We start from the raw sequence: 14423 nt of genomic DNA on the forward strand, positions 1-14423 counted from the left end.
GCTTGGGTCCACTCACTTTTTTTCTTGATTAGTCTGGTGAAAGGTTCCTCAATTTTCTTTTTCTTTTCAAAGAACCAGCTCTTAATTTCATTGATCTTTTCTATTTTTTTGTTTAGTCTCTATTGCAGTTATTTATTCTCTGATCTTTAGGATGTTTCTTCCTTCTACTTATTTTGGGTTTTATTTATTCTTCTTTTTTTTGTTGTTGTTCCTTTAGGTGTAAGGTTAGGATATTTACTTTAGATGTTTTTTGGTTCCTAAGGTAAGCTTATATCACTATAAACTTCCCTTTTAGAACTGCTTTTGCTGTGTCCTATAGATTTTTGGATCGTGGTGTTTTCATTTTCATTTGTCTCCAGATATTTTTAAAATTCTCCTATGATTTCTTCAGTGATCCATTGGTTGCTTAGCAGTATACTGTTTAGACTCCACATGTTTGTGTTTTTTGCAGTTTTTTTTTTCTACTAGTTGATTTCTAGTCTTATAGTGTTGTGGTCAGTAAAGATGCTTGATATGGTTTCAAATTTCTTAAATTTATTGGGTTTGTTTTGTAGCCTAGTATATGATCCATCTTGGAGAAATGTTCCATGAGCACTTCTGTACAGCACAATGTATATTCTGCTGCTTTTGGATGGAATGTTCTATATATGTCAATTAAGTACATCTGGTCTAATGTGTCTTTTAGGGCCAGTGTTTCCTTATTGATTTTCTGTCCAGATGATTTGTCCATTGATATAAGTGGAGTGTTAAAATCCCCTACTCTTGTGTTACTGTCAATTTCTCCCTTTATGTCTGTTCATATTTGCTTTATGTATTTAGGTGCTACTATATTGAGTCTATATATATTTACTATTGTTATATCTTCTTCTTGGATTGATCGCTTGATCATTAGGTCATGTCTTTCTTTCTCTCTTGTTACAGTCTTCATTTTAAAGTCTATTTTGCCTGATATAAGTATTGCTACCCTGGATTTTTTTTATTTCCATTTGCATGGAATACTTTTTTCCATCCCCTCACTTTTAGTCTATGTGTGTCTTTAGAGCTAGTGGGTCTCTTGGAAGTAGCATATATATGGATCTTGTTTTGTAGCTATTCAACCGCTCTATGTCTTTTGATTGGAGCATTTAGTCTTTATTCATTTAAAGTAGTTATTGATAAGTGTGTACTTATTGTCATTTTGTTAATTGTTTTCAGATTTGGGGGGTAATTCTTTTTAGTTTTCCTTTTTTCTTCTTTTGTTCTCTTCCCTGTGACTGATGACTCTCTTTATTGTTATGTTTGTATTCCTTTCTCTTCCGTGTGTGTATGTAATATAGATTTTTGATTTCTGGTTACTGTGAGGTTTATATAACCAAACTATCTATATGTGTTTGTATGATTAATTTGCTGATCTCTTAATTTCAAAAGAATTTTATAAACCCTGCTTTTTTATTCCTCTTGTGCCTCAATTTCTGTTTTTGACATCATATTATATATCATTTTGTTTTCTATATTTCATTACTACTTATTGTGTGTATAGATAATTTTACTACTTCTGTTTTTTACCTTCCTACTACTTTTGTATGTGGTTGATTTACTACCTTTACTGTGTATTTCCCTTTACCAATTAACTTTTTACTTTTGTAAGTTTTGTGTTTCTAGTTGTGGGTTTTTTTTTTCCACTGAGAGAAGTCCCATTAACATTTCTTGTAAATCTGGCTTGGTGGTGCTGAACTCTTTTAGCTTCATTAGGTCTGTAAAACTTCTGATACGTTCATCAAATATGAATGGGAGACTTGCCAGTTAGAGTATACTTGGTTGTCGGTTTTCCCCTTTCAACAGTTTAACTATATTGTGCCACTCCCTCTGGCCTGCAATTTCTGCTGAAAAGTCAGGTCATGGCCTTATGGGAGTTCCCTTGTATGTTTCTTGTTGTTTTCCCTTGTGGTTTTAATATTCGCTCTTTATCTTTAATTTTTGCTATTTTAATTACAATGTATGTTGATGTGGTCCCCCTCAGGGGTTATCAGGGCTAGTGCCAGTCACCGGTATGCAGAACCAGATCCTGAGATCTCTGGATGCAGAGCTATGGGTGTCCCGAAGCTGGTGTCAGCCCACTAGTGGGTGGGATTGGATCCTGGGGCCACTGGCCCTTGGCCTGTAGTTGGCCTGCTGTTGTGCATGGCTGGAGCCCAGTGGGGTCCCAGAGCTGATGCCAGCCTGCTGACGTATTGGTTGGGTCCTGACAAGGCAGCTGAGGGGCTGCAGTGTTCCTGGGGCCACCAGCCCAGTAGATCTTGGGGCTGGTGTCTGCCCACTGGTGGGTGGAGCTGGGTCTCTGGCTGCAGGGCCCTATGATTTCCTGGGACTAGTGCCCGCACACTGGTGTGCAGGGCTGGGTCCCGGGCCCACTGGTGGACAAGGACGTCCAGGGGCAACTGTTAGCTCAGGTGGTCTTAAGTCAGGCTGCCTGCTGGTGGGTGGGGCTGTGTCCCTACTTGCCTAAGTGCTTGGCCTGAGGCATCCAAGTGCTGGTGCCTATAGGCTGGTGGGTGGGGGTAGGGCTGGATCCCAAGGCTAATAAGCTAGAGGGAGAATTCCAAAATGGTGCTTGCCAGCACCAGAGTCCATGTGGTAGAATGAACTCCCCCAAATTGCTACCAGCAGTGTCAGTGTCCCCAGGATGAGATCCAGTTGCCTCTTGCCTCCCCGGGACTCTCCAAAATCAGGAGGTAGGTCTGACCCAGACTTCTTTCAAATTTCTGCTCTTCCCTGGGTCCCAGTGGTTGTGAGATTTTATGTGTACCCTTTAAGATGCAGTTTCTATATCCCACAGCCCTCTGGGTCTCCTGAAAGTAAGCCCCACTGGCCTTAAAGACAAATGTTCTAGGGGATTGTTTTCCTGGTGCAGAACTCCTGGGCTGGGGAGCCTGATGTGGGGCTCAGATTCCTTGCTCCTTGGGCAGAACCTCTGCAAATGTAATTAGCCTCCCAATTGTGGGTTGATCACCCGGCAATATGGGTTTTTACTGTACTATGTCTCAGCCATCTTGTGGTTCCTTCTTTATATCATTAGCTGTAGAAGATATTTTCTGGTAGATTCTGGTATTTCTCACCAATAGTTCCTCTGTAAATAGTTATAATTTTGGTGTGCCTGTGAGAGGAGGTGAGCTCAGGGTCTTTCTACTCCACCATTATGTTTAATCTCTCAATGTTATCTTCTTTGATAAGAGCAATATTGAATATTAACAAGATCTTAATTCTTCCTAGATTAATTTATGAATTTAAGGTAATACAAAATATTTCAATAATTTTTTTAGGTGTGGAGGATATCTTATAAAATCTAAATTTTATCTGGGTAAACAATAAATTTTGAAAAAGTAAGAGGTATTGCTCTCTCAGATATTAAAACATATTAAACAGTTTCGTTGGTATAGTATATAGATGACATGCATAACGACTTCAGCAAAGGATCAGAGAAGATTATACCTCATGGTTAATAGCTGAAATAAAAAGAACTGAGTGGCTGGAGAAAGGTTATAGGATGAGGCTTTCATGACTCACTGAGAAACTTTCTATACTGTTTAAATTTTCTCACTGTGGATGTGTATTAACTACTGTGAAAAAATGTGACAAGTGATTAATCAGGATGGGGGGATTATTTGTCTTTTTTGTTTGTTTGCTTCCTTTTATACTTTCTCTTTAAAAAGAATGCAGTATATAGTTGACCCTTGAACAACAAGGGTTTGAACTGCACAAGTCCATTTACATGTGGATTTTTTTCACTATATATGCACTACAGTACTATATGATACACAGTTGGTTGAACCTGAGGATGCAGAGCCACAGACATGTGGATTTTGGAGGGTCTGTGTCCCTATCCCCACTTTGTTCAAGGGTCAACTGTTAATGCAGGAAAAAAAACCCCAAAAGAACACTCTAGATGGAAAGAGATCATTGTCCGTGTAAATATTTCACATGTGATAAAGGAGAGGCCAAAAACAGAGGGAAGTGGGAGAAGCAGTTGCTAAATAGGGTTATAGGAAGGAGACAGTGACTCAGAATTCAGGGAGCTCCTCACATCATATCATACCACAAAATAAATTCCAGTTAGCTAAAATTGTTAAATGCTAAAAATCATCATTAAATTTAAAAACTCTAAGAAATTAAAGAATTTCATCTTATGTTGTGGGGAATGGCTTTCCAACCTTATGAAGAATGAGAAATGTTTGCACAGGTTGACTACTCAATGTCAAAACTGATGGACAGATATGAACCCAAACTGGATGTGCCTGTGTGTGTAGACAGTAGAAAAGCACTTCTACAAGTTGGCCCCCAAATTCTACTTCTTCTAAGAAGCCACTATACAAATATGACCAGCTATCAGGACTAAGATTTATTTTCATGTGTGTTCAGTGCAATAATAATTTTGTAACAAATTTGACACTCCTGTTATTAGGAGGAATGGCTTACTATATTATTTTACAACTATGCAGCCCTCATTCAATCATTCAACAAATATGGGAGTGCCCACTCTGTGCCTCCTTGTTCTAGACTGAGGAAACAGTGAGAACTGGACAGATAATAAACAGCACAATATTGCATAGAGCTGACAGTCTACCATATCAGGGTAGCAGGTTCCTTTCCCTTTCAGGACCCTGATATCCCTCTATCACCACTTCCCCATGGGACAGGAGACCTGACCAACATTGGTCTTTCTCTGTTTCTACTTCAGTCCTGGGCAAGAAGAAAGCTCACCACACACTCACCAGTAAATGCTTTGCTTCCACTGGAGACTGTACTGTGCCACCTGTCAGCTTGTCCTGCTCCTGGTCTTCTAGGTCCTTCTTGGCCACCAGAATGGACAGCAGATCTCTGTTGACCAGCATGTTGTTATGGGCATTGTCCAGAGCCCCAGGGCCTCTTGGGGGACAGGAGCAGCAGAAAAAGACCTTGGGAAGGCAAGGAGCTCATTCAGGAGTCCATACCCACAGATCCCTGCAGCATCTGGGGGAACACGGTGGGCTCTGCCTCCTCACCTACTCCCGTTTGTCCCCCCCGAGGTAGGCACAGACTCAACACATCCATGGTTCTGCTGATGGCACCAGGACCCTAGTGCTGTGCTAAGGAGGATTCAGCACCCTTGCCTGACACCCCCCATACCCCAGGGTGCATCCAGGGTTATGGGGTGAGGTGCCTCACAAGCAGAAGAGGGACAGGGCTAGCACTGCCAACCAGCCTTAGAGCTGCTCTCAACAGGCCAGTTGCTCTCCTACTGTCAGCCCAGAGCCCTCAGGCCACTTGAGAGAGCCAGGGACAATAGCATAGGACAAATTGGGGACCGTGTCCACCCAGGGCCTTCTTGTGCATGGGAAGCACTTACTGAGGGCCTGATGCCACCAGGTCCTGGAGAAACCAACTCACCCTGTCCATGCACTTAGGGTCCACACCGTAACCTAGAAGGGAAGAGGCATCAACCTGAGCTGTGGGGAGCGCCCTCCTGCAACACCTCCCTCCCCAGGGACAGTGCCAGGGACAGGGTGTGGGCTGGGGGCTCAGACACTGAACAAGGAGCCCCGGGCCTGGTGACAGGGAGCGGGCCATTCCAAATCTGGAGAACCCGCGGGGAGGGAGAAGAGAAGGGGGAAATGAAACCCATGTAAAATCTCTGTGGGGTTCTGCTGAACGACCCTCTCCCCTGACTCTTGTCACCCAGTCAAGGTGCTGACCACCTCTCTGCCCTGGCTGGGGGTCCTAAAGACATTAAGAACTGACCCTGCTCCCTGCCCACCATACTTGGCCAGGGGGAAGAGGGGACCGTCAGCTGAGATGGGGGACTCATGTGATCCCGGCTTCGTAGGAGCAGGTGAGGTGGGAGGCGGAGGGGGATCCCGGGGAACAAGATCAGAGCCAAGCCAGGAGGAACAGGAGGATTGGGGAGATGGAGGAGGGGGTCAGCACCTCCCTCTTCCCTACCAGAACCTCACCTTGAATGAAGAACCGCCAGAAAACATACGCGATCGGCACCAGCAGCAGGAGGACACCGGCAGTTACAATTCCGATCTCCAGCTGTGAATTGCCCGAGGAAGGAGAGGGAGTGGTGGGCAGTCTCCGGCTCATGGTCACTGTCTTTCCAGGAACCAGGGCCTCCCCACTGGCCTGGGTATCAGATTTTTGGTCCACACATTTGAGGTCACTGAAGGGGTTGCAGGGCTTGGCCACAACCATCCCATCAGGGCACCTGGGTACAGACACAGGGAGGACATGGAGGGGATCCATCAGGGAAAGCTGGCCAGATGAGGAGAAAGAGGGAACAATCTCTCACCCAGTATTCCCTGACAAGACAGTGGAGGAGGGACGGGCTCCTACTGTCTTCAGGGCAGGGTCCCTTCAGTCCCCCTTTTTGGGGAGAAGGATCTGGGCTTGTGCACTCCAGCCCCCAGGAGCTCTGAACACTCCTGCTGAGTGTTCAGAGCTGCCCCTTAAGGAGCTGGGCCTTCTCTGCAAGGCCTGCACTGGCCTCCCTGGGCTGCAGGAGAAGCCTGTGTGAGGGGGCATCTCATCCAAGTCAAGGGTCAGAAGGGTTTGGGCACAAGCCAAGCCTCATCCTCCAGTCAAGCTTTAATACAAGGATCCTCTTGTCCTCCACCTGTTGACTCTTCATATGAATCTCAGCCAGCACTGGAGCATCAGAGGAGAGCAAATTACTATTGGCCCCTATGTCCCAAAATAGGAAAGATTCATTCCCTCTTATTGAGGGAATGAGGGCTGGATGTGAGGTCAGCTGAGTTGGCTCAGGGCTTTAAAGGAACCTTGAAGGAGCTACATGCTCAATCTTATTATGACTTGGCTGTGGGCACTTTTGTATTCATGGGCCCTTTCCTGCATAAAAAATATTAAAGATTCCATTTTATGACTGAATTGTTACAAAGATGAATATAAGCCCAGCTGCATTCTACTCATTTTTTCCCCTCTTGATATCTTTTTTTTAAAGAAATTAAAACTTCTATTGACTACATCATGGATCCTAATCAGTGGCCTATTGTGTCCAATAGAAAAGCCGACCTGGCCAAAAGGAAGCGGTGCTAAGGAGGTGTGGGAAGATGCAGGGGGCAGTGCAGGGACATGCAGATGGATGGGGAGGGGCTGCTGCAGGCTCAGGAGACCCCACCAGCACAGGGAAGCCCTGGGGCGGAAGTGGGGCTCTGTAGTATTTCCCTTGAGCTGTTGGGAACCACCTAGGCTCCCACGTCTCACCCAGTGCTGCACTTCTGGCAGAACTCAGGTGAGTCTTCTTCATGGAAAGTTCCAGGTTTGCACTGACACTGTGTGTCCTTAGTCGCTGTGCAACGGGTCCTCTCTTCTTCACCTGAAGACAAAGGATAAGGTTTGGGGATGTGTTTCCCTTGCGTGACCCTCGACCCTTCTTCACCAACCAAACACCCACCCACTCAGCTCTCCTCAGTTCAGTGTAGCTTTGGGGGTCAAATTCTGCAGCAACACATGTGGGGCACATAAAGGACAGCCCCTGTTCACCTGTCACCAATACTCAGAGGTGTGAGAAAAGGACCATGATTCATTATTTAATGCATTAGGACAAGGAGGGAAATCTTATAGCTCACAGCGTCAGTAGGAAGGGCCAGGTATAATCTGAGAGACCCTGGATGGAGAGGAACCCTTGGGTGACTTCCCAAAACCTAGCCCTGCTGGAGAGGTAGAGGGGCCCTAAGTTGAAAAGGCTGAGAGAGGCCAAGTCTCTGCCAGGAGCACAGAGCACAGGGCTAGGAGGGGCCTGGCCCAGGACTAGACCCACGTCAAAGCTCAAACCTAGCACTTTTCCACTTGGCCAGACCTTTTCTTATGCTGTAACTATACATATCCCATCCCTCTCCCCCATCAAAGGACAGATTACTTTCCCACCACTTTCATCTGATGATTTAAAAGATTTACATACTATGTGGCATGCATTATAAAAATAATTTCTATTTTTTGTATTGACCTAAGACATAATCATAAAACAGGGTATGATGAAGGCAAAGAAGGACTGGAATTGGAATCCAGATGTCCTGATTCCATGTTGGATACAATTCCCACCTCATCATGCCTGCACTCGTTATGGGTCCCCATGTTCTGTACCTGATTTACAGATTGTACATGGTAAGCAGGAAGGGAGCATATTCCAGTGATTAGTGAAGTCCACTCCATTTGTACAGGATATACAGTTTTCTCCACCTTCTGATACATGGTATCCTGGGAAGGGAGAGAAAATCTGGTAAATGAATCCCCACAGGGTTCCCAGGGGCTGGCAGTGGTGACTGGGAGACTCCTCTTTTGGCCATCGACAGAATCCAAACGGAGAAATTCATTTTACCTGGCATCAGCCAGTTCATCAATTCTGCATCCACTATATACCCTTGACTAACATTGCAGCATAAATATATTACAAGTCAATATAAAATTCAAATATTATAGGAGCCACGTTAAAAGAGCAGAAGGAAAGAGCTCAAATTAATTTAAATAATGCATTTTAATCAATATACTCAAAATAATATCACTTAAAGATGTAATAAACATAAAACAGTCAAATATTTTACATTCATTTTTCAAAGTATGTCTTAGAATACAGGGATTATTTCTCCCTTACGTCACTCACTGTTCGGAGTGGCCATATTTCAAGTGCTCGATAGTCACATGGACCTAGTGACTACTAAATTGGACAGCACCATCAGGTCCCTAGAGAGTCACAGAAGAAAGTCTTAATCCCTGTCCTCAATGAGGTCCAGGTCAGTGGAAGACACAAACAAGATCAGAAGTAATATGACAATAACAGACAAGGCTTCAGTTAAAGTTCATGCCATCCTCCAAAACAATGGAAAGAAAAATGCGTACTGTTTGTAAAGAGTCAAAGAAAGATCCAGAGAAAGTGTGGCTTTGTGCCTTGGAATACAGAGGCATTCTCCAGGCACTGAGGTGAGACCTTGCAGGAGCTGCTGCTGCCTGGGAATGTATGTCCCGAATCATACAAAAATTGGTTTTGGCTTACTTCACATAGCACAGGTTTTTGAGGTTCATCCATGTTGTAACGTGTCGGAATTTCATTCTTTTTTTCAGGCTGAATAATATTCCATTGCATGTATATAAAACATTTAGTTTATCTATTCATGCATGAATGGACACTTGGACTTCTCCCACTTCTTGGCTATGATGAATATTGCTATGAACATGGGTGTACTGATATCTCTTTGAGACCTCGTTTTTAATTCTTTTGGATATATACCCAGTAGCAGGATTGCTGGATCATATGGTATTTCTAGTTTTTAATATTTTGAGGAGCCACCATACTGCTTTCCACAACAGATGCACAATTTTTCCAATCTCACAACAGTGTACATGGATTGCAATTTTCCACCTCCTCACCAACACATTATTTTCTGTTTTGCAATAGTAACCGTCAAATTGGTATGCGGTGATAACTCACTGTGGTTTTAATTTGCATTTCTCTTATGATTAATGACGTTGAGCATCTTCCCATATGCTTGTTGGCCATTTGTATATCATCTGTGAAGAAATGTCTAGTTAAGTCCTTTGCCCATTTTTAAATTGGGATGTTTGTCTTTTTGTTCTTGAGTTGTAGGATTGATTTATATATTCTAGGTATTAAACCCTTAGCAGTTATTTGATTCACAAATATCTTCTCACATTCTATTGATTGTTTCCTTTGATGCACAGTTTTAAATTTTGATGTACAGAAAGTCCCCTACATACGAACATTCAAGTTGCGAACTTTCAAAGATACGAACGTGCTTTTGCATGTCCAATCACGTAAGTTAGTTCATGTGTTTGGCATACATTGTCACGTGCGTGCATCCTCTACAAGTGGTTGTGCTTTTGTGTACTTTATTCTACATACTGTATAGAATACAGTAGTACAGTATCTTTATTTCAAGCCCAGGATGTCCGGAAGCAAGCGTAAAAGCAGCAGTGATGTATCTGGTACTAAGAAGCGCCAAGCGATAAAGATGGAAAGAAAAGTGAAAATAATTGAGAGAGTGGAGCAACAAGACGAAGAAGAAGTAACTGACGAACTGAAGAGTTTCATGATGCAGGAAATGGTAAGGGGATTTTCTTTATTTGAGGAGGCACTGTTAGTTTTTGAGGCACAGGATCTGAACGTAGATTGGTACACAAAGGCTGCAGCAGCCGTTCAGAGTGCAATCCAGGACTACTGTGTCATCTCTGATGAGAAAAAAAAAAGGGCTACTACCCAGACATCACTGGATCAGTTTTTCAAGAGGGTAGCTAGAATTAAATCTAGCAAGGAAAGAGAACCTGCAGCCAAAGGCCCCAGGAATGATCTCTGCCCATCAGTGGGCTGGCACTGGCCCTGTGAACACCTGGGCCCCAGCCCTGCCCACCAGCAGGCTGACATCAACTCTGAGACATCTTAGGCCCCTCAGCCACACTCTCTGGGATCCAGCCACACTCATCAGTGGGCTGACACCAGCTTTGGGACACCCCAGACCCTGTAGCTAGCCATGTCAGGAACTGGTCCCACTTCTCAGCAGGTGACTCTAGCTCTGGGACCCCTGGTCCCACAACCAGCCACCCTGGGACTTTGCTCCAACCACCAGTGGGCCAGAACTAGGCCTGGACTTCCTGGGGCTCCACAGCCAGCCACGTTGTGTCCCAGCCCTGCCCACCAGTGGCGAAAAGACACCACATTAGGCAGGGACTAGCAGCCAAGTGGACTGAGGGCCAGCCATGCCTACCAGCCCACCCATAGTAGTCAGCCTGCCACAACAGAAGGGCCCACACAGCACACATGGGGGCACCCCTAGAGCATATAGCTCCAGTGATGATAGGGGAGTGTGCTGCTGGGACATAGGACATCTCCTACAAAAGGTCATTTCTCCAAGACTGGGAAATGTAACCAACATACAAATATATAGAAATAAAAACAGTGAGTTAGTAAAATGAGGTGACTGAGGAATATGTTCCAAATGAAGGACCAAGATAAAACCCCAGAATAATTAAGTGAAAATAGAGATAAGCAACCTACCCAATAAAGAGTTCAAGGTAATGATCACAAAGATGATAAAAGAACTTGGGAGAAGAATGAATGGACACAGTGAGATTTAACAAAGAGTTAGAAAATATAAAGGAGAACCAAACAGAGCTGAAGAATATAATAACTGAAATAAAAAATATATTAGAAGGAAGCAACAATAGATTAGATGATACAGAGGAATGGATCAGTGAACTGGAAGACAGTAGTAGAAATCACTCAAGTTGCACAAAAAAGAAAAAAGAATTAAAAAATACAGGACATTTTAAGAGACCTTGGACAACATCAAGTGTACTAAATTTGCATTATAGAGGTCTCAGAAGGAGACTAGAAAGAGGAAAAGGTACAGAGAACATATTTGAAGTCATAATAGCTGAAAATTTCCCTAACCTGGGAAAGGAAACAGACATCCTGGTTCAGGAAGCACAGAGGGTCCTAAACAGGATAAATGCAAAGAGAACCACATAAGGACACACTGAAATTAAAATGGCAAAAATTAAAGATAAAGAGAGAATATTAAAAGCAGCAAGGGAAAAGCAACAAGTTACACACAAGGGAACTCCCATAAGACTATCAACTGACTCTTCATCAGAAACTCTGTAGGGCAGAAAGGAGTGGCACAATACATTTAAAGTGATAAAAGGGAAAAAACTACAATGAAGAAAACTCTACTTGGCAAGGCTATCATTCAGATTTGAAGGAGATATCAAAAGTTTTACAGACAAGCAAAATCTAAATGACTTCAGCACCTCCAAACCAGTTTTACAAGAAATGTTAATGGGACTTCTCTCAGCGTAATAGAAAAGACCACAACTAGAAACAGGAAAATTTTGAAAGTAAAAAGCTAATTGGTAAAGGCAAATATACAGTAAAGGTTGTAAATCTACTTATAAAACCACTAGGAAGGCTAAAAGACAAAAGAAGTAAAATCATCTATATCCACCATAAGTGATTAAGAGATACACAAAACAAAAAGATGTAAAATATGATGTCAAAAAAAGTAAAGATTGGGGGTTGGGGAGTAAAAATACAGTTGCACTGTTGTTAAACTGTGTTCAAATTTAAGAGAGCAGCAACTTAATCACAGACACACGCACACACAGATTGCTGTATATAAGCCTCATGGTAACCATATTTCAAAAATTTGTATTAGAGACACACACGAAGGGAAAGTAATCCAAACAAAACACTGAAGATAGTCATCAAATCACAGGGAAGAGAGGAAAAGAAGAACAAAGGAACAAAAAACTGCAAAACAACCCCAAAACAATTAACAAAATGTCAGTGCATACATATCTATTGATAATTACTTTAAATGTAAATGGACTAAATGCTCCAATCTGCTGCTTACAAGAGACTCACTGCAGCACTAAAGACATTCACACTGAAAGTGAGGGGCTGAGACAAGGTATTCCATGCAAATGGAAAAGAAAAGAAAGCCAGGGTAGCAATATTAATATCAGACAAAATAGGCTTTAAAACACAGACTGTTATAAGAGACAAAGAAGGACATTATATAATGATCAAAAGATCAATCCAAGAGGATGATATAACAATTATAAATATATATGCACTCAACATAGGAGCATCTAAATATATAAGGCAAATATTAACAGACACAAAAGGAGAAAATGGCAGTAACAAATTTAATAAGGGATTTTAACACCCCACTTACATCAATGGACAGATCATCCAGACAGAAAATCAATAAGGAAACACTGACCTTAAATGATACATTAGATCCCATCTAATAGATATATATATAGAACATTCCATCCAAAAGCAACAGAATACACATTCTTTTCAAGTGCACATGGAACATTCTCCAGGATAGATCACATGCTAGGCCACAAAAGAATTCTTGGTAAATTTACAAAAATTGACATTTTATCAATCACCCTTTCCTATCACAACGCTATGAGACCAGAAATCAACTACAAGAAAAAAAAAACTGCAAAAAACATAAACAAGTTGAGGATAAATAATACAATACAAAGCAAGCAATGGGTCACTGAAGAAATCAAAGAGGAAATTAAAAAATGCCTGGAGACAAGTGAAAATGAAAGCACAATGACCCAAAATGTATGGGATGCAGCAAAAGCAGTCTAAGAGGGGAGTTTATAGCAATTCAACCTCACCTCAGGAAACAAGAAAAATCTCAAATAAACAACCTAACCTTACACCTAAAGGGGCTAGAAAAAGAACAAACAAAACCCAAAGTTAGTAGAAGGAAAGAAATCATGAAGATCAGATCAGAAATAAATGTAATAGAGATTTTAAAAACAATAGAAAAAATCAGTGAAACTAAGAGCTGGTTCTTTGAAAAGATAAACAAAATTGATAAACCTTTAGCCAAACGCATTAAGAAAAAAAGAGAAAGGGCCCAAATCTATAAAATCAGGAATGAAAAAGGAAAAGGTACAACTGACACCACAGAAATACAAAAGATTACAAGAGATTACAACAAATAGTTATAGAGCAATAAAATAGAAAAACCTAAAAAAAAAGAAAAAACCCTAGAAATGTCCAATCCCTCAAGACTGAATCAGGCAGAAATAGAAATTTTGAAGAGACCAATTACCCATAATGAAATTAAATCAATAATTTAAAAATTCCAACAAACAAAAGTCCAGGACCAGATAGCTTCACAGGGGAATTCTACCAAACATTTACAGAAGAGTTAACACTCATCCTTCTCAAACTATTCCAAAAAATTGCAGAGGAAGAAATACTTCTGAACTCGTACTATGAGGCCAGCATTACCCTGATACAAAAAACAGACAAATATATGGGGAAAATTACAGTCCAATATCACTGATGAACATAGATGCAAAAATCCTCGGTAAAATATAAGTAAACTGAATCCAACAATACATTCAAAGGATCATACACCATGATCAATTGAGATTTATCCCAAGGTTGCAAAGATGGTTCAATACACGATGTAATACACCACATTAACAAACTGAAGAATAAAAACCATCTCAATAGATTCAGAAAAAGCTTTTGACAAAATTCAACCTCCATATATGATAAAAACTCTCAACAAAGTGGATATAGAGGGTACACACCTCAATATTATAAAGGCCATATATGACAAGCCCACAACTACCATCATACTCCATGGTGAAAAGCTGAAAGCATTTCCTCTAAGATCAGGAATAAGAAAAGGACGCCCACTCTTGTCCCTTTTATTCAACGTACTACTGGAAGTTCTAGCCATAGCAATCAGACAAGAAAAAGAAATAAAAGGCATCCAAATTGGAAGAGAAGAAGCAAAACTGTCACTGTTTGCCGATGACATGATATTATACATAGAAAATTCTGAAGATATCACCAAAAAACTGCTAGAGCTCATCAATGAATTCTGTAAAGTTGC

The 14423-nt window shown here is 41.8% G+C and overlaps 1 protein-coding gene across 1 annotated transcript in view; it reads right to left on the reverse strand.

The window, feature by feature from the left end:
- The window catches only part of LOC112401433 (tumor necrosis factor receptor superfamily member 10B-like), a 45488-nt gene that overhangs the window by 13569 nt on the left and 17496 nt on the right, over positions 1-14423 (reverse strand). Inside the window, exons 3-7 of the mRNA XM_024747693.1 lie at positions 8116-8229; positions 7237-7348; positions 5967-6220; positions 5404-5435; positions 4749-4931 (exon numbers count right to left, since the gene is read on the reverse strand). Of these exons, the coding sequence (XP_024603461.1) occupies positions 4749-4931; positions 5404-5435; positions 5967-6220; positions 7237-7348; positions 8116-8229 (695 nt within the window). The remainder of the gene's footprint in view (positions 1-4748; positions 4932-5403; positions 5436-5966; positions 6221-7236; positions 7349-8115; positions 8230-14423) is intronic.

The sequence above is a fragment of the Neophocaena asiaeorientalis genome, unplaced genomic scaffold (genome assembly GCF_003031525.2).
Source record: "Neophocaena asiaeorientalis asiaeorientalis breed wild unplaced genomic scaffold, Neophocaena_asiaeorientalis_V1.1 scaffold429, whole genome shotgun sequence".
In the NCBI taxonomy this organism is placed as follows: Eukaryota; Metazoa; Chordata; class Mammalia; order Artiodactyla; family Phocoenidae; genus Neophocaena; species Neophocaena asiaeorientalis.